Source organism: Sporothrix brasiliensis (assembly GCF_000820605.1).
Source record: "Sporothrix brasiliensis 5110 chromosome Unknown Cont18, whole genome shotgun sequence".
Taxonomy (NCBI): Eukaryota; Fungi; Ascomycota; class Sordariomycetes; order Ophiostomatales; family Ophiostomataceae; genus Sporothrix; species Sporothrix brasiliensis.
The window spans coordinates 1,772,572-1,793,205 of record NW_024467137.1 but is presented as its reverse complement, the minus strand read 5'-3'; the positions used below and the strand labels follow the sequence as shown (position 1 = coordinate 1,793,205).

Genomic DNA, 20,634 nt, shown 5'->3' with positions numbered 1-20,634 from the left:
TGAGATGGACGATTGCTGCTTTAACAGCAGCCGCCGCTCTGGTTGTTGGAGACGCCGTGGCCAGCACCGACTTGCACGCTAGGCTTGGTGTTGTTTGTGGCGGTGCTACCCATCCGCTCCTTAATCTGGCGGGCCATTGTCAAAAAGGCCTGCTCAACGTTGCTGGCGTTCTTGGCGGAGGTCTCGAGGAAGGGAATGCCCAGGCTGTCGGCGAACTCCTTGGCGACCTGGTAGTCGACGACCTTCTTCTCGGACATATCGCTCTTGTTGCCGACCAGCAGCTTGTTGACGCCCTCGGTGGCGTACCGGTCGATTTCCTGCAGCCACTGCTTGACGTTGTTGAACGAGTCCATGTCGGTGACATCGTAGACGACGCAGATGCCGTGGGCGCCGCGGTAGTACGAGGAGGTGATTGTGCGGAAGCGCTCCTGGCCAGCCGTGTCCCACTGCGAGGTGAAGTTAGCATTTCGCGGTTCGGTTTGGTTCTGTCTGCCACGGCCATCTGTTTGTGTTTGTGTATGGTGTCGGAGGCGTCATTACTTACAATCTGCAGCTTCACGGTCTTGCCATCGAGCTCGATCGTCCGGATTTTCTGACAAGGAAACACGCGTTAGAATACCAGCACCGGAGCCTGGACATTGCACAGCAACAAAAATCGCCGAACGGCACAAGAGGGACATACGAAGTCGACACCGATGGTTGAGATGTAGGACTCAGTGTAGGTGTCGTCGGCGAAACGAAGCAGCAGACAAGACTTGCCGACACCGGAGTCACCGATGAGCAGCAACTTGAAGAGGTAGTCGTATCTAGAGAGGTTAGATACACGGAGCCAAAAAGGACAAGATGCGAGGTAAAGGCGCCGACAGGAGAGACGCCGCAGCAATTGCGGATGCCGTCGAAGAGGGTTGGGCGCGGTGTGCCAATGTCCATAGCAGAGTGCCCCCCTTCGAAGATTGCTCGATGGTGCTGCAGAGCGCAGCTTGGAGGAGTCGTCACAGCTGGGCAGCCGAAGGCGGATTACCAGGAAAGGGGGCAGGAAAGCCGAAGAAAAAGAAAGACAAAGAGAAACTCTAGATAGCAGCAGGTCAGCAAGATGTCGGCGGCCATCGGTTGGTGAGGGAAGCGAGCGGTGGTAGCGAAAGGGGTAGAATCGATTGTCTCTTTACGTACTACTCCGGATTCATTGTGGCGCGCGGCGGTGAGACGAAGACGATATTGTAATGGAGAGCACGGGTTTGAAAGTGGTTGGCAAAAGTTATCAACGGAGGACTGCGGTGATGGGTATGCGAGGCGGCAGTACAGATTCGGTGTCGTTGGCGATGATGTTGGAGAGGAAGAGTTGCGTTTGGCAAGTTGGGAAAAGAGGGCGTGAGGTTAAAGAGAATGGGGAAAGGAGGACCAAACAGGCAGGAAGGACAGCGTGAGAGATTACGGCCAGTGAGCGTTGGGGAGGGACCAGTGAGTGGACCAAATACAGGGGGGAGTGAGCACAGGAACGACAAGCGCATGGCGGAAACACAGCCACTAGAGCCCGCTGGGCAATTCGTGGCCATGGCCTAGGAGCAGGCAGCCCCTCGCTGCACGTGCATCTTCACATGATACAGGCTGCCACCAAAATGACATCCGCCACGCTGGCAGCCGGGTGACCTCACACACCACCCTGAAACAGACGGTAGCCCGAAAAATGTGGATCACGTGCATTCATCACAGTGCTTCTCTTTCCTCGACTTGGGTTCAATTCACACCATCAAGGGGCTGCAAGGGAGAGGCATTCTTTGAACGTGCCCGGTGCACACATGACACTGACTAGCGAATGTTTTGCCCTTTGACGGGCTGGGTTTTGTCAGGGAATGATAAAGGATGCCCAAACAAATCAGATGTAAGGCGAAAGAATGGGCCAGCTTCGTCTCCTATTAATAGCGTATTATGCTGTTCCAGCGATTAGCAGCCTTGTAATTCGTATGTCGTACTCTATCGGCTACAGTCGCCTTATCCGGCACATAGTTACAGGGGTGGAATCACACTTCTAGTGGGGTGACTGCCCTGTGAATTCTCAGCGGGCAAAGTCGGCCAGGCCCAGCAAAAATTTCCTGACATCATACTTTGTCAACGTCAAAACCGAGCGAATTAAGGAAATAATAACAGACGAGAAAAAAATAGGAAAAAAAGGAACACGAGCTTCGTCCCGGGCCCAATGCACAGTTGTCCATTTGACGCCTCTCCGCCTCTTCCCCTCTCTCTGGCCTACTCGCTTTGTGCCTCCACTTTCGACTCCAGCTAGCCAGCTCGAGAGGGAAGGAGGGCCTGGCGTCGGTCGTGCGCTTTCCCGTTCGACCTTCCTCCACTATCACGTCTGCTTCACCTTATCACCAACTGAGACCACCTCGACACCTCCGTCAAGTGACACAATGACGACGACCTTAAGCTCGGTTTGTGCAGCATCGCGGCCCTCAGCGGCCAGGCTGCGTCACTTGTCAAGGACTGCGGCCGCAACAGCCGCTTCACAGCCGCCACGACGCACCTTGCTGCTTGCCAACAGACCACCATCTCCCTCTCCATCCGCAGCTTCGACCACAACAGCCACTTCCACTTCCCCGTCCTCGTCACAACCGCTCACAACCCTCCCTGAGGCTCACTCTCGCAATATGCCTGAGGTCTGGTTCAGTGCGACGTTTCCATCACGATCAGACGGCATCAGCAGTCTGGGAACACAGCCGGGCGGCAAACCACCTGACGAGCGGACCGTCAAGCTTGGCAAGAGTATGTTGCGGTGTCCCTCTCTTCTTTTGCCTCCCTTTTTTAATCCTTTTGTGGCTGCTTTATGTCCTCCGTTTATTGACAACAAACAAGCTCTACGCATACTCCAAGAACGACTACCGACCCTTCTCCAGTCCCCGCTTCCGTCGGAGATTCTTGCGCCCACAATCTCGCTGCACCTCTTCCCCTCGACTCACCCGCATCTGCCCGTCGTCTCCGGCCGCGTCGCGTACATTGCCGCCCTCTGGACATCGCCGCTCGCGTGGAACCGTGTGCCTCTGGTGGGCAACGTCAAGCTCGAAATCCTGTCGGAGCGCATGACCAAGCAGCCATTGCAGCTTCACTCGGCCGCTGCGCGTCGCGCCGGTGCCAGTGACGAACAACTCGTCGTGCGGTGGCGGACCATTGGCAAGGGCGGCGGCATGTCGCTGCCGCCGCAGCCGAATGGCGGGTCGCCTGGGGCCACCACCAACAAGGCGCCCGTGGGCACGAGCCAGGCCGTGGGGGACCCAAAAGAGTTTACGGGCCTGTTCATCTTTGAGTTTGATGGCGTGGGCCGCATTTTGAGCCACACAATCGAACACGTCGCCGAGGGCGGCGACTGGGAGCGCAGCGTCGGCGCGCGGTTTGTCGGCCTGACGGACTGGCTGCTAGGCGGGATCAAGGGCGGCGGCAGCGGAGAGAACACGCCGCTGCCGGCCTTTGAGATGCAGGACCCGCGGAAGATACGGTAAGTGCCAGCGCCCCGTGGCCGCCTTGGTGATCTCTTCTCGTCGAAAATTGTACCAAAAAATCCAGGTGAGGAGTCTGCTGAGAAAAGTATGCTGTGTGGTGTGTCGTGTTTTCTGTATGATATGGATGTGTTTTACCTGGTGTTTTGGTCAGTGCATTCTCCCCTTTATAATGCGGCTCTGCGGCATCGTGTGCTGTAGCCACTCCTTGCATTTTTGTTTTATCTTTTGTGCTAGTCGCCATATACACACGTTCAAAAGGAATTGGGTGGGAACGGAAAGATATGCGGCAAGACTCTTCACTCAATACCCTCGGCGTTGGTTTTTATTTCTCGTTATTTCATAATCATTGTATTTAGAGCAACAATGGTTTATGCATGATTTTAATCACCAATCTAGCAGGTGACAAAGGGACACGGCCCAAATCAAAACCTCCATCGCCAGACAAAAAGTAAAAGCTCTTGTTGCTCAGACGTCTTCCTTTTCGGATTCAGAAGCAGCTGCATCTTCAACTGAGGGTGCCTGGACTGCACGAGAAGGTCCATCGGGTAAAGCTGTGACCCGGTCACTGCTCCGAGGAGGCACTGGCGGTTGTATCGGTAGAGTCGGCTGGGTCTCGATCGGAATACGAACCGGATGGTGTCCGTCTGCGATCGGCCTCAGTTGCGAGAGCCTCTGTCTAGGGACCCCGACACTGTTGGCGCTCGGGATCAGCCCCGGTGGAGACGAAGAACGCGACGCCACCGACAAGGACGGACTTAAGCCGAACGAGTCGGTGGTGCCTCTAAATGTGAAGCAATTTAGAAACCCACGTCTCATATGCGCAATGTCGGTAAGGAGCCTACGTTGTCTCTCCATCTCCGTTTCGCCGTCCATCAGACCGAGATACGCCTCGTCGAGCTCATCGTCCTCGCTGGCAAAACCCTCAGCATCAGACAAGTCCGAGTCCGAGTTCGATGTCGACGCAGAAAAGCCGCCAAGATCAAGGTCGGCCAAGACGTTGTCGTGCATTTCGCGCATTCTGGTGCCTATTTCGGCAAGTTGTTCTACAATGTTTCTCGTCAGAGGAACACCGTCCAGGCTGGCACTGCTGGCCCGTCGTTTACGGTGCCGGTTGTTATCTTTGGCAGCCATATCAAAAACGATATCAGAAGAGATCCTGAAGAGATCAAGCTTATCACGCAGGCACCGTCGGTTTAGCTTCCACTTCGGCACTGATCGGTGCACGGATGCTGTAGCCAGAGCTGGTATCTTTTGTCTGACTCTTTATTAACAGGTCCTTGTCTTCTCTCTTCGTTTTCTGCGTCTTCTTCCCGTTCTGTCCTGCTAAGAGATAAAAGTGATGTCGAAAATAAATTGTGGACAGTCGCAGGTCGTTTGCGTGGCAAACGGCGGCTCGCGTGCTAGTGCACGGGTAGTCCCTAAGCTAGCAGGCTTCAGCCGTTGCTATTAGTCTTGAGTGCAGACGGGCAGTGTGGCGCCGAAACAAAAGTCTATTACACCTCGAGATACAGTCGTGCGGGCGACGATGATGGGCACAAGAGGGTGCTCGAATTGAAAATTTGGCGTGAATTAGTTGCTGGTGGAGGAGGACAGAGAATAGTACTGGGCGCCTTCGATTTCACGATATTTCCTGATATTTAATGGGACGGTCAATTATATAAATAGGCGTATGACCGGAAGTCAATATAGAGAGTGAGGAAAGTGGACGAGGAGAGGGGTGGAAAGGGCAAGAAAGATGAGATAAGAGGAAATAAGAAGACTTCTGAAAAGTTACGCGGAACATACGAAAAAAAGAGATAGCTTTATGTTTTCTCTTTCCACCTCGATTCACCGACAGCAGGCCATCTCCCCACTATCCTTGAGACTCACTCCCTCCGTCTGACACTTCATTCTCGCGCATTATTGGCCATCTAGTACATCGTATGCAGGGATTGAACAGTGTGTCGTTTGGTCATCAATAAATGCATGTCTCACACACGGTGTTTACTGGCGCACTTGACGTGAGCTGATATCTTCCTCTACTCCATGTACGGTCACGATATCAGTCCAGAAATATTGCATATTCGGCTAACTTTCCATATATTGAGGGCACAGTCGCTACATACACAGTAGGGCTTCGAAATTGAAGTACTCAATGTAGCCAAAACAAAAAAGTACAAAAATCATGAGGAGTGGAAACGAGGCGAAAATGAAAAAAGAATACATCGAACAAGAGTAAGAACGCCAACAGACACAACCCATATGCATGCAAGGAGCAACACCGGCGCACTTACCACCTTGGGCAATGTAGCCAATAGTCAGCGACCATTGAATACTTTGCCAATTAGCTGCATCTCAGGGTGCTTTTCAGCTCCTCGATCGTGTCACACTGGTTGAGTCGTTACTAGCAAATTGCTTTTGCCATCCAGATCCGTCATAGCTCGACAAAAGCATGTATTGTCTTTTCACGAGGTGCTGCGCGTGTAATCATCGCGGGTGGTAACGAATGACCGCCCTCGTGTCGTCGGCTTTGCATGTTATTCCGAGAACTGTGGCTTTCTTCATCTTGTTGCAAACCTGCCCGGCCACGGAGCTTTGCTAACAAGTAGACACCTCGAACTATGCGTCCACCATTGTTTTTGGAGCATTCACTCCCATTTTTGGCTGGCATCGGACTCGGACTCGGACTCGGGCTTGATACCGCTGACTTTGCCTTGGCCGCTTTGCCTCTCTTTGCAGCATCCTTGGCAATTTGGACGTTTCCAAGGAACAGAGCCGTAATCACGCACTGTTCGATCTGTTAGTGCTACATTTCCGTGGGTTGTTGTTTTGGCTGCACAAATTACCATACCGTAATCATAAAGGGCGTAATCGCAACATAGGCCCAAACAATGCCCATCTGATAGAGTTAGCGTACGCTCAAATAGCTCACTCGAGGAGCAATTGTAGCATCGTGGACAGCTTTCTACCTTTGCTCTGTGCACAACATTAGCCAGGGCATCCGGAGGTAGTTCGTTGAGCGTCTTTACAGTTCTCAGTGGTGATGAGCTCGCGATACCAGAGGTATTGTTGAAGACAGCCGCCATGACTGTTATTGCCAACGTTCCTCCGAGCGGCAGTGCGACGGCCATGAGCGAGACGACGGTGGCGACATGCTGTGGAAAGAACCCAACGGCATGGAGCGAGGCGGGCATCAGCCGCAGACCTGTGCCCGCCCCTGTCAGGGCCATCATACCGAAGATGGCCGGAAGATGGCCGTTCCATAGCGCCCATGCTAGGATTCCGACACCAACGGCCTCGACGATGGATCCCAGCATGAGCGGCACAAAGGTGTTACGGGGCCAGCCGTTGAGAAAGTACATGGATAGGTAAACGCCGATGCCAAGTCCGGGGGTATAGAAGAGAAGTTGCGTGCCTGCATATGTTGGGCCGTACAGCTAAAACAATTAGCAAACGTTGTACCGTATGGAATCGTGTCCGGAGTCAGAGGTGAGAGGGGGGAGGTATGAGGCACGAAGTAGCAATACCTTCACCATTGTAAAGTAAAGATTGCAGAAATAGAGGACCTAGACTCGGATTAGTTTTCAATACCCTCTGCTATACCTTCCTCCATGTCACTTACCGAGTACATGGCTGCCCCCGTCGCGAAGTTGATATAAAATAGCAGGCCGATATCCTTGCTGCCGAACAATGTCCATGGTAGCATCGGCTTTTGATGAGGCCACATCCGGGAAAACAAGCGGCCTGGTGCCATGAAGTGTTCATAGCCGACAAATGCGGCAACAAGCACCAAGCCGGCGCAGAGCGGCACCAGCACGGCCGCGGTGGCCCATCCATATGTCGCGCCCGCCCATGTCAAAGATAAGATGAGCAGTCCGAGACCAAACAGAAAGAGAAGCTGCCCGCCGATGTCAATGGAAGCGATGCGGGATATAATCGGCGTGGATAGACGCGTTGGGAGCGAGTTCATATGAGGCCGAACGGGGCCAGAACGGACCGAGGGCGGCTCGAAGTGGTCCGACGAGTCGGGGCTTGATCGTCCTGCCGCAGCCTCCGGTAAGGGCGAGTTTGAAGAATGTTCTTGTGTCTGTGGTCCCAGCAGCTCGGGCCGCAGGACAATGTAAATGAGAGCCAGTGCAGCTACGCAGATTGGCAGGTTTACTGCGAAGCACCATCGCCAGTTAACATTAGTCAGTGCACCGCCGACGACCGGGCCCACGCCGTAACTCATGCCCGCCGTGAAGGAGAAGATGGACCAATTCTTCGCGTTCTCTCGCAGCGAGACGCGGTCGAGTAGAATGACGCGGACAACAACGTTGAGCCCCGCGCAGCCGAGACCTTGGATGGCACGACCGAGAAGCAGGACAGCAAAAGTCGACTTGGGCGCTGCAGTGCACAAGGCACTGCCGACCATCATGATGACAAGGGCGGCTTGGATGGCAGTGTGGCGTCCAAAGATGTCGGCGGCCTGGCCCCAGAACGGGATAAAGGCGGCAGATGTGAGGTTGAACGCAGAGATGATCCAATTCAGCTGGGAGACCTCGCCTAAGTAGGAGGCAGGGATAAAAAGAAGCGAGTCAGTTGGTCTGGTCAAAAGATCTGATGGCTGAACAGAAGTAGTCGAAAGTCTGGGCTCACCAAAATCTGTCGCTATCCAAGGAAGGGCGCTTGCAATGCTGTGATCGTTAGACGTGAAGTAAGCTCGACAAAAGCACACCGTGAAAGTGGGACAAAGTAGAGCCTACATTGTGACGTCGAGGGCTTGGAGTGCGAAGGGAAGGATCAACCCAGTTATCACCTTCCATCGGTACCGTCGTGCAGTGAGTCGTTCCTTCCGGCACGGGATGCACCTTCCCAGCGCATCCACCCGCCCGGTTTGTACTGCCACTACTGCGCCTGTCGCTCCTTCCGATTCTGTTGCCAATACAGTGGCAGTTGCGGAGGACGATGACGAGGCTGTGAAATTTGCCGGAGCTCTCAATGGCATAGGACCAGCATCGGGCGCGTCGGATGGTGATGGTGATGGTGATGGAGCTCCAGGAGGCGGCGTCGGATGCGAGGCAGCGACAGCAACAGCGGCCTTATTGTTATTTCGGGTCGATATGCGACCGAATTCAAGACACGTGTCGTGCCCCGAATCGCTCTCGAAAATTCTGTTGTTTGCCTTGGCTCGTTGCTCTATAGTGTTATGGATCTCGCACGGCGGCGGGCGATGAGAGGCTGGAGCGGATGAATAAAAAGCACGAGTGGGTTTCCATTTGCTTCGAACAAAAAAGACCATGGTTGTGATTATTATTTTATTGTTTTTCGAAGCTTTCTTCCGTCCTGTCAAGAATGCAATCACGTTCAAACTATGTCACCGCGTCGTAGTGCATACGTTTGCATCGTGATATGCGATTCGCGGTGAGGGCGTTATGGGTGCAGAATGGTCAACATCACGAAACAAGTCGAATAGAAATGTTTTTATTGAAATTTGGATATGTAGAGAAAATGAAACCCAAAAGTAGGCCATCTCAGTACAATAAAAATCAGTTACAAAGAGAAAGCCAGACGAGGGCTACGTCGGACAGAGTTACGAGACATGGTGACCCTTCTCTCGACAGACAAGGGCGACAGAAGGGAATGGAAGGCATAAAATGTTCAAGGAAGGCCACTCTACTTATTAGAGAGACTTGACAAAGCAATCCAAAGACACAATACAGGGCAGGATACGAAGAGAATAGGAAAGGAGGAGGAGAAGGGTCCTGTTTTGAGACATTGCACAGAGACACAAGGAGGACAATAAAGCAAGCAGGACCATGGAAGTCCGGTGTACAAACTGGACAAGACAAGCTCGAGATAGATTAATAGGGAGACTGCCACTTTTACGTGAATACTGTAAACATAAAACTGTACAGATGCAACCCGAAAGAGGGGGAAGAGACTCTCTGCACAACATAAGTCTATGCGAGTCAAGGTTTAGGCCACAAGGTCCAGCCCATTTCCCAGATAACAGAAAACGGATCAAAACGAGGCAGCTTCGGAGAATTTCCCTTTTTTCTCTTCATTATAACTGTGCTGCAGAAGAGACATGGCTGACAGTGTCGAGACAACGGCAAAGCTAGGAGCTAAATAAGGCACGAGGAAGCTTCTAATGTTGTGAAGGCACTGCCTAGGATCCCGAGGACTTCGGACAGCAGCTCGGGCTATCCACGTAAAGAATCAGGCCACGGTGCAAAATATCAAATTATGATACAGTTGCGTTTGAAGGTTTAACACTACATTGTCTATCATTTAGCGTACGCCGTCACGGAGAGTGTTGAGGGGACAGCCAGAGCAATGAGAACTCCGCAAACGCCAAGCCGTCGACAGAAGAAAGAGACGTTTCTCCGCCTGCCCCCGGAAATCTCACTGACTAAATTGAACGTTGCCTCCACCCTCCCTGTCGAGCCCACCTCACTGGCCCCCCAACGCAGCATTCCGGGCGACCGAAAAAGAGCGGGGGGGATGTGTCCGGTCCATGCGCGACGACATTTGTCGAGTAATTATTGTGTAGTTACGAACACTCGAAACTCGTAAAGCACAGAGAACACGCGTGCGTCTTTTTCTTTTCGACGCAAATGCGAATTGCGACGTGCATCCGACTTACGGAGAACTTTCGTTTACGAGTTTTATTGCTCCCTCTTTTTCTCATTTCGTTAACGTTGTCCATCCCAAAATGAATCCTTCTCCTGGCCCAGTCATGCGACATTTGCTTGCCTGGAAGTGAAAAGCCTACTCAGAGGTAGCTGGTATGCGTCCGTTCAACCGTGGTGGAAGGATATAGCATTGCGTATGTTTCAGCACAAAGCGGTGCTGGGAGCGTAGGCGCCTGGCCCGACTGTATGAGAAGACAGTTTCCGCCCTATCGGGACCTGTTATACCGAAATGACGTCCCGTCCATTTCCAGCAGGACATCGAGGGCAATCACATGTCAGCTATGCCACTAACACCGCAAGCTGTGCTCGAATATCGTACTCTTAGCTGAGGGTGTTCCATATCCAGTACGCCGTACACAGGTTTCTTTTCCCCCAAGTTTTGTTGCTGGCATAGAGAAGAATAAAGCACGATCGCTGTATGCCATGAACCCTGCAATTCCAGGTGCAGACCAGTCCACCTTCCGTATCCGTCCCACAGAGCTTTTACACGGCAGAAACGATACGCACGAAGCGTCGACCTACCAAGGATCTCCAAGTTTTGAGGGACATCTGTCCATACACACACATACGGAGCACGAGCAGCAAGCACGGAAGTCGGATCAAATACGTACGACATGTACGGACGAACACGGCAACACTGGACAGCCACTGGCCAAGGAGCGAGAACAGGGGCGAACAGAGTACGAAGAAAAGACAGACATAGTGAATGGGCTGAGAGACATGCAGGTCAGACAACTCCGCTGTGACACATGTAGCCCATTTCTCTCTCGCTCTCGGCAGTCTCTCTACCTCTCGAGAGACGTTAAATCGAGTCGGCGGTCGACAGCTGCACGGACTCGCGGAGCAGGAGTCGGAGCATTGTAGGTGGAACCGACCCGGAGAGTTGGGGCCCAGTGAGTGGGACAGTCGCTGAACGGCGTCATCATGACCTTTAGTAGACCTTTAGTAGAGGCGCGTGTAAATGCTCATGCTCGAGGAAGGTGCCCTAGTCGATGTTGCGAATTAGTGGGACAGTGGCAATGGCAAGAGCGGGGGACAAACCAGGCCAGGCCACACTGGCATTTGTCGCGGGCCGTTCTTTCCTCGCAGCCAGTTGGTCTTGCGCTTCTCCTGCTTCTTTGGGAAGAAGTACTTCGCTCTTACCCGTACTATCGCGGCTGAGGGGTCGTTCCTACCCTTTGAACCCAGATGACTGAACAGCTCGTAACACATCCCTTTCTTCTCTCCCCCCGTTTCTCGTGAAACTCGTCGTCCCCACCTTGACTCCTCTCTATCACCAAGTCAAAACCTGCACAAACACGTTTCGTCGAGAGCCGCACTGCCCAGCAACAATCCCAAGCGCTTGGAACCGCCATTCTGTACATGTGCAGCGCCCTTTTGGTTACGGTCAAGTCCACTTGGCACTTTACTTGTGCCCGTGGGGCTGGAAAACGGGATGCTCTCCAAGGTTAAGAGAGGCAAAGTGCGCAGCCGCACCAATATCTTGACCTCGCCCGCTCCATGGACCGTTTTCAATAGGTCGTCTCCAAATTTCATCAGCATTTGGGCACAAGGTGGGGGGCATTGAAATAAGGAGTGCGGGCCGCCCATTCTTTTCGTCTCTCCAAAAGTGCCTTGTTTCTTCATAAAGATACTAGGGTCAGGCTACTTTGGACCCGGCCGTCGCGGCGTCCTTTTCGATTCCTTACCACCGCCTGTCACTTCCCCAACTTCCTCTCGTCCGGATGACCACCTTTAGCATTCCACAAAGCTAGAGAGCATATGGAGTACAGCCCACATAAACCAGTACCCGAAGGCTCGTCACACAGATCCGCCTGCCTTTTGGGTCGTCAAGCACTCTCGCTCTCTCCTGCAACGCCACAATTGGCTCGCCAGTTGCGCTGAGAAGACTGCAGAGCCATCCAAGACGCTCTTGCCTGGTCTTTTGGCGGGATACACCAAAAAGGCGAATAGGCGACCAGACGACGCAGAACAAGATAACGAGAAGTGCGCCTCTATCCATAGATTGGCGCATCATTGTGTTTTGAAGAAACCGTCATTCGGTCCTGCTCGGGGTTCGACCGCCGGGTCTTTTGCGTCTTTTGCCTGCTTTGTTCTAGCGCAGGCCCTCGACTCGCGAGGCGGCAGACAGGAAACCTTGCTGAAATAACGAGCAGAGCAATCAGTATATTCTTCGCACTTACATCAAGCATTTGCAATTTGCAGCACTGTTCGACGTATCTTGCGGCCTCCGCAGAGTACGGCACTGGCCTGTTTGTTCTTTCGGCCCACTCCCCCTGGCAGCCATTCCCCCGTATCCCCGGATGCTGTACGGAATATGACCCCGGCTTAGTCTTAGTGTCATCACCGTCGCCACTTCAGAAAAGCCAGGACCAGTCGTTTTTCCCTGACCCTGCCTGCCTGCCCAGCTTGAAAGCCTCCCGTCTGCAATCGGTGGTCTCTTTTCTGGGGCTAAAGGCCACACAGGATCACGGCCGAAACGGACAACAGGCAATAGGCGCGGCTACTGTCATCAGGCAAAAGACGACACAAATCGCCTACGGCCTAAGACAGCGGTCCCAAAATAAGCACGGTCGGGGAGGTTCATGCCCCCATGGAGCGTGCTGTCAACCTCCTCACGTTATCAAGACCTGCTCACGCGCCACCTACCCCGGGCCTCTCCACGCCACTCCAGCCCGATTTCTAGAAGTAAGTTTGCCTTCATTTTACAAAGTGCCACATACCCCAAAGTGAGTGTCAAATGAGAGTCCTTCCCTGCTGTTGAATTTCGTTTATTTTTCACGATTCGTGTCATCAACTTCCCCGTTTCCCGTTTTCATCTCCCAGTATTTCTCGTTTCATTCTTTGGTTCCGCATTTTTCCTCTACCATGTTTGCATTGTTCATATCTACACCACATACACGGTCTTGCCAAAACGTCGCCTCCCCTGCACCTTGTTTATTGGATTAGCTCGTATCTGTTGACAACAAACCGACTCTGTTTCCACATTTCTTTACCTTCCTTTTCCCCTTCCATCTCATCCCCTTCGGTGCCTTTCGTCTATATCTAGGAAAATTCTGTCATCTAGCTCGCTTGGACCGTACTTTTCGTTGACCTTGTTCCCTATTCTCCCCTTTTCTCTTAGAGTTCCTCTTGTGTCCGACGCTTCTGCTTGGTCTGTAACCTCGCGTGCCTGGTGACGACATAAAAGCGCCGAGACCAAGCAACGTACCATTATCAAAAACCATTTGTCGTACATACAAGCCATCATAACTTGTCCAGAACACCTTTGTCAGCTTTTTCGGCACCGTTAACTCTTATTGGTTGTTGTTCAGTTCCACTGCCCTGTCCCTTGCCATCATCTGCCTTGGAGTCGTGCTTGCTCCGCACATAGTCCACATCTCCCGCATGCTCACAACGCGACCATCCATCCAACTTGCAGCTTAACAACGTAGCAGGCCGCCCATCCCAACTACACATCCTCTTCCAATTCCAGACTACGCCCAGGCCGCAAACACAGCAACGGACGAAACAAACGACACAGCAGCCTCCACCGGGGCAACGTCTACACCGGCCGCAGCCGCAGTTGCTGCCGCTGTAGCACCAAGACCATCAGAATCGGCACCAACAGCACCGTCAGCCCCGCGTGTCTTTTCTCGCGGCTCTATTTGCACCTCTACGCTGTATTAGGTATGTATTCTATGCTCTGTATATTCGCTGCTGATCCTGCTGTTCCTTGCTTCTCCCTTGTCTGCTTTTCTTCATTTCTTCCTCTCGCTGCCATTTCTTCCTTTCTCTGCCGTTTTTATCTTTGCTGCGCTGTTGCTGTCGTTAGTCTCCACTCCTCTTTCTCCGCCTGGCTAGTTTAAACAATCCAAACGGCAGATCACAAACAAGACAGAGTGTGAGGTTGAAAAGGGATGCCATGGAGCTACGTGACAAACACATACACAAGCACCCATATTAGCTTCCTCCCTCTTCGGGCTTGCGGAAGAGGTGTTTCGGGCAAGGCATTGCAAGTCGCGGTTCCAGCGCCGCCCCAGTCAAGCAATCCATCTTGTTTTCGCGCACGTGGGGCTACTTTACACTATCGGAGATCCTGCCACTCACAGATATGGACATAACAAAGACAAGGCACTTTTTGATGTTTTTCTGTGAGCATAGTGGCGATCAAATCAAGCGTTACAGCCATCGCTGGGGAAAACATCAAGTGAGGTCACAAAGGCCCATGAATGATGTTTCCAAAAAAGGCGTGGTGGAAGTGACGGCCCTATCTCCAATAAACTATCCAGATTCACCATCAGACCTCATTAGGCAGACGTGCCATGTGCAGTGGTCAGCAGTCCTCAGTCCACACATGCTAGCAGCTGCTTCTCCTTATTTTGTTCCTCCTATTTTACTTTTCGATTTTTTGTTCTCTCTTTTTCCTTTTTTGTCTTTTTTGGTTCTCTTTCCATCACTTCACTCCTTCCCCCCCATAATTGCCTTTATTTCTATCACCATTGCCGAGTTATTTGTGCCATTCCTCGGAAGCCGGCTGGCAAAAACAAACACTGGATTTGACTACAAAGGAGCCGAAAGGGTGGAACCTCCACCATTGGTATGGCATAACCATCTATATCCACGGGCCGACATTGGACTTCCTCTCTTCCGTGCGCGTTCCCTCCGAGCTTTGTCAAGGTCGTCGAGGTCGCTCGTTTGAGCCGTTGCTGCCGCCTCGCCTTTGTTGCCTTAGCCCGCACTCCCTAGCCTTTTTTAACTTACACATGCACATTGTTTCCTCTACTTCCATTCCCTTCCCTAGTTCTTCCATTCCTCTTCTTTCATCTTCGGTTTGGCCTCTCCCAGGCACCCCGCGCCTTCCTCTCCCGTTGGCCCTTTTCTTCCCTTGCCTATCTACTTCTTAAGTCAGAAGTCATCCTATTCTCCGCCGGTTCGGCCTCTCGCCTTCTCATATCGTGGCTGTTATATTGAATGCCCGACCCGCCGACTTATTTCGTGCTTGGCCCTTCGTCCTTCTCGTTACACTCCTGTCCCGTTATTTTATTCGTCCGCTCCTCTGCATGTCCTTCGTTCCTATCCATCCCCCACACTTGTGTGTAGTGTTTTCTTATTATATCGGATTCGATTGACAACACCTTTCCATCATCACTGATCTTTGTCTGTTTTTGACCTCTATCTCATTGTCTTTATCCTCTCTCTGCCTCCCTTTCATGTCACTTGATTTCTTTTTTCTATTATATTTTGTCTAAACACCTTTCGGTTTCGCACTCGAGATACCTTAGAGTCTGTCTTACTTCATTATACAACCGTTCCGCTATGAGATCAGTGAGATAGGTCTCTATCAAGTGGGATGCCATCTTATTTTCTTCAAGATTGCCACTACTTCTACCGCACAGCCCTGCGCGGCCTGAACATTGCCACCAGTGTCTCGCCTCTATACGCTTAGACGCATATACACAGCAGCATATGGATCACAGCCTACCGTCTTTTTATTTGTATAGAGGAAAAAAATGACAAAACTGACCGCCATGCCGACCCAAGTCCGCACTTTCACTCTTCCCAAACCTTTCGGCGAGACGCTCTCTGCCTTTCCTCCCGTGGCAAATATCCCCACGCCCACGGAACGGCCGGCCTCAATACCTAGGTCCGTACCAGCCGTTCCAGACGTCCACCCTCGTCTCAACGGAGGTGGAGGAGGCGGCAGCACTCTTCCGAGGATCAAGCCGAGTTCTAAGCCAAGCCCAATGGCCGGCTACAACCAACAGCCGTCGGCCAACGCTGGCGGCATCACGTTTGCACACCAGGACAAGCTTCCGAAGCTGCCTATCCCAGAACTCGAGAAGACATGCCAAAAATATTTGTCCGTTCTGCGGCCGCTGCAGACCTCCCGCGAACACGCCGAGACCCGACACGCTGTGGACGAATTTCTCCGGAATGAAGGCCCTGAGCTGCAAGAAAAGCTGAAATCGTACGCCGAGGGACGTACAAGCTACATTGAGCAATTTTGTGAGTGACGAGGGGTTGTTTGTTCATTCTCAAAACCTCGCTAACCTTGCCAGGGTATGATTCGTATCTCAACTTTGACAACCCGGTCGTATTGAACCTCAACCCGTTCTTCTTGTTGGAAGACGACCCTACGCCGGCGCGCAACAATCAAGTGACGCGCGCGGCATCCCTTGTCGTGTCAGCGCTCATGTTTGTCCGTGCTGTCCGTAAGGAGGAGCTGCCGCCCGACACCGTCCGCGGCACACCACTGGATATGTACCAGTACTCGCGCCTCTTTGGCACAGCCCGCGTCCCCACAGAAAATGGCTGCCAGATTGAGCAAGACCCCGATTCGAAGCACGTCGTAGTCATGTGCCACGGCCAGTTCTACTGGTTTGACGTACTAGACGAGAACTCTGATCTGATTATGACCGAGCGTGACCTTGCCATCAACCTCCAGACGGTCATCGACGACGCCACGCAGACCCCGATCCAGGACGCTGCCAAGGGTGCTCTGGGCGTTCTAAGCACGGAGAACCGCAAGGTGTGGTCGGGACTGCGCGATGTGCTGACCCGCGAGGAGGGCTCCAACAATGCTGACTGCCTTGGAATTGTTGATTCGGCCCTGTTTGTCGTCTGTCTTGACTATACTGAGCCGGGCTCGGCTGCCGCCCTCTGCCAGAACATGCTGTGCGGCACCAGCGAGATCGAAAAGGGCGTCCAGATCGGAACCTGCACAAACCGCTGGTACGACAAGCTTCAGATTATTGTGTGCAAGAACGGCAGTGCAGGGATCAACTTTGAGCACACGGGCGTCGACGGCCACACGGTCCTTCGGTTTGCCAGTGACGTTTACACGGATACGATTTTGCGCTTCGCTCGCTCGATCAACGGGCAGGCGCCCTCGCTGTGGAAGTCGACGAGCCCGGACCCATCCAAGCGCGATCCCGAAAGCTTTGGTGACGTGGACGCCACGCCGCACAAGCTCGAATGGGATATGATCCCCGAGCTCAGTATCGCGGTTCGCTTTGCAGAGTCTCGCCTTGCGGACCTCATCGGCCAGAACGAATTCGAGTGCCTCGATTTCAGTGCGTACGGCAAGAACTTTATGACCAGCATGGGCTTCTCACCGGACGCCTTTGTCCAGATGGCCTTCCAGGCGGCGTACTATGGGCTTTATGGCCGCGTGGAGTGCACGTACGAGCCGGCCATGACCAAGGTGTTCTTGCACGGTCGCACAGAGGCTATCCGCAGCGTGTCTGAAGAGTCTGTCAACTTTGTGCAGACGTTCTGGGCAGACAACCAGGCCGAAAACAAGGTCGAAGCCCTGCGCCGTGCCTGCCAGCGCCACACAACCACTACCCGCGAATGTGCCAAGGCAGAAGGCTGCGATCGTCACCTGTATGCTCTCTACAGCCTATGGCAACGCCTTGCCGACGACGAACTGAGCAGCACGACCACGGGTATGGATAGCACGGGATATGGCAGCCCGTACGGGTCCGACCGTGGCATTAGTCCACCTCCGCAGGTTAACGGTCCTGGCACTGACGGCGAGAAGTCGACCACGAGGACGCGCGGTGACAGTAACTCGTCTCGCCAGAACAACCAACAGCACCTGCCGTCGATCTTCTTGGACGCCGGCTGGGAGCGATTGAACAGCACGATCCTGTCGACTTCGAACTGCGGCAACCCGGCGCTGCGCCAATTTGGCTTTGGCCCCGTGTCTGCCGACGGCTTTGGTATCGGCTACATTATCAAGGACGACGGAATCAGCATTTGTGTGTCGAGCAAGCACCGCCAGACCAAGCGGTTCATCGACACTCTGGAAAGCTACCTGCTCGAGATCCGGCGCGTCCTGCGCATCACGAGCCGTCGCTCGGGATCGCAGTCCAAACAGCAGTCACGGGCCCGTGAGATCGACCATTTGCGCCCCCGCCCGGCCAACCGGATCAAATCCCGTGGCCGTCTGATCACGGGTGGCGAGCTGATTAGGACGACCAAGGCAGGTGGTTCCGAATCACCCACAACCGACAGTGTGACCATGAGCGAAGACGACGAGCTCGGTGGATGTAAGTTTTAAGTTTATGGATTTTTTATTTTTATTTTTCTCAACCCCTCATGCGATCCACCCATTACTAACTCTTTGCAGATGGCTTCTTCGATGCCGGTATGCTGCTGCAGGCACTCAAGGCTCGCAACGAGAGCCTCGACACGGGCGAGCCCAAGCCATCCGAGCTTGCCTCGAGACGGCACAATATTGGCAAGAAGCTCCGTCTGCACGAGTTCTGATTTTGTGTAACCTGTGGATTGTTTCCTTCTCGCTACAACTGTACCCTTTTGTTGTACATCTGATGATAAAGCGAGCGATAAGCTAAAGAGCGTCCATGTTCGGTTCTGTTTTGTTGTTTAAGTTTCTTTTCTCAATTTTGTCAGAGTTCTTGTATTTCCATGGATACATGCCAAAGTTTGAATAGTATATTGAAATCACTGGATCAGCTTGTCAGTATTTCGATGTGCATCGTCCAACGATTAGGATGCATTTCCAGCCCAGCGGGCAAGTCCTATGCTGTTTACCTCCTTTGCTATGTTATACCAACGTACGGAACGTACAAGCGTAGCAGAGCCTTTCCTAGAAGACCCGAGATTGTCGGGACGGTTTTCATAGTAGACACTTTCAACTCACCCGCCGGGAATTCTCAGTCGGTTAGGGATTGTATGTTGATTTGCATGCCCATGGAAACGGCTTTGATGGACAAAGATGCTGTATATTGTCTGCAAGTACCAATGGCCTCCTTTTTTGGGATGATATTTGGGTTCGTCGGCCTATATTTACGTCTCTCGATGGGCGGGGTCGACGCATATGCCATCTGTATTTTTTTTCCCCTATGTGATGCCGCATGTCCTGCGGACGGGGGACAAATGAGCTATATGTTAGAGGGATATGATATGCTCGGGTTTATGTTTTATATGACCTTCCACAACATATCTCAGTGTGTTTTTTGTTTTATGACCGGCCATGCTTGTCGGAGACAGGGAAGAAAAGTCTACTTGAAATGTATGAATGGGGGTGGAGTAGCTGTATTTGTGCTATCCTTGTTGGCATATTGATATTGGCGAAGTGTATGGATGAGTCAATTACGTTACACTTCGTCCCAAGCTTTTGCCTGTTCAGTTCTCAAGTTCAGTTGATTTAGTCATGCTTCGCTGCGTTTTTTAAGTGGAATGGACTTCGTAGCTATTTTATTATTAAACGAGAGTGTTGAAAAGTAGAAAATTGAAATTGAAAACAAATGAATAAACAAATACACTGAAACAGTGGGCGAATGTTTATTTTTATCGTGAAAAAAGAAAAGAAAACCCTATACGCGCAAACGTATGCCTGAAAGTTCACATAATCTATATTCACCACACCTCTGATACCGTCTCTTTTTTTTTGTGACTACATCAAACTTCTTCAACGGTTTGTCGCACAGCCCGTCTCCAAGCCTATACTATATAAGCATTGCTTATTGACAGGCTCTTGAAACAGAAAGGCACTCCTGTTTCCTCCTCACTAGCGTCAACGGCCAGCCGTCATCGTTCCCTTCGTTTTGATAGAACTGATATATGGGCACATCAGTTTACGTCGTACTCTGGACCACAATGCAAAAGTGCTCTGTAAGGCGTACCAGACCTCAATGGAAGACTGGCTGGTGGCCATTCGACGCAACAATTGGTCCTTGAGCATGGGCTGTGATTGGTCGTCAGAGATGGGTGACGGGCGAAACATGGTGATATAAAGGAGAGACGAAAGAGCACCTAGTGGACGTAGTGATCCCAATGAAAAGAAGGATACGGAATGCGATCTCACTGGCTGAGACGACAGCAAGTTGAAACAATGTGCCCAATCCACCCAGTTTCCTTTCTTTGTCTTGCTGTTTTCCCAGGATTTTGCATGAATTTGCTTGATTCTCACCTCCCTTCTTTCCGTGCACCTTATTTGCCAGATTCTTTGCGCATATTCACTGGTCCTCTACGAATTAAAGCCCCTTTACTCCGTACCCCATCTCCTTTTCTGGCCTGACCCCCTGTGAGGTTGACCTGCGGCCCCGGTCAAGCCAGTGGAGTGATTGCTGAGAAACTGGAGGGCGAGAAATTACATGGCGAAAATCGCCAACTTACTCCGTAATTACATTCGAATGTTTTTTTTTCTTCTAGAATATTAATAGAATTTAAGTACGACATGGCGGCAAGAAAAAAAAAACAGAAAACGTTCAGAAAAGAGGGGACGTCAAGTTTACTATCCTCACCAAAACTGCAGGACAAAAAGGATGGACAAGTATGGAGTCTCTATGTCACCCGAACAAGGCGATTTCAGGAACCGTATCATTGGGCGAAATAACGGTGGTATTTTCATAATTAACACGGGGAGTATCTCACTTCGCAACGACAATTGGGCCCAGCGCCAACACCGCATTTGGCGTAGGTGCCTTTTCAAAAGGACACAACGTGGTGGAGATGGAGAGCGTCAGGCATTGCGA

General features: G+C 52.1%; 3 protein-coding genes across 3 annotated transcripts; 2 read left to right on the top strand and 1 right to left on the bottom strand.

The window, feature by feature from the left end:
- Window positions 1–2,645: 2,645 nt before the first annotated feature.
- Window positions 2,646–3,491, top strand: SPBR_01971 (uncharacterized protein; the record flags this gene model as incomplete). Its single annotated transcript, XM_040760280.1, has 2 exons — window positions 2,646–2,760; window positions 2,869–3,491. The coding sequence occupies 2 exons, from the start codon at window positions 2,646–2,648 to the stop codon at window positions 3,489–3,491; spliced, it is 738 nt and encodes a 245-aa protein (XP_040619492.1).
- A 465-nt stretch (window positions 3,492–3,956) lies between these two features.
- On the bottom strand, window positions 3,957–8,275 carry SPBR_01212 (tetracycline efflux protein; the record flags this gene model as incomplete). The annotated part of the gene is made up of 7 exons (XM_040759523.1): window positions 3,957–4,270; window positions 4,334–4,647; window positions 6,179–6,258; window positions 6,322–6,369; window positions 6,440–6,907; window positions 7,093–8,015; window positions 8,269–8,275. The coding sequence occupies 7 exons, from the start codon at window positions 8,273–8,275 to the stop codon at window positions 3,957–3,959; spliced, it is 2,154 nt and encodes a 717-aa protein (XP_040619491.1).
- Window positions 8,276–15,657: 7,382 nt separating this feature from the next.
- Window positions 15,658–18,403, top strand: SPBR_01327 (carnitine O-acetyltransferase; the record flags this gene model as incomplete). Its single annotated transcript, XM_040759638.1, has 3 exons — window positions 15,658–16,135; window positions 16,189–18,183; window positions 18,264–18,403. The coding sequence occupies 3 exons, from the start codon at window positions 15,658–15,660 to the stop codon at window positions 18,401–18,403; spliced, it is 2,613 nt and encodes an 870-aa protein (XP_040619490.1).
- Window positions 18,404–20,634: the final 2,231 nt, after the last annotated feature.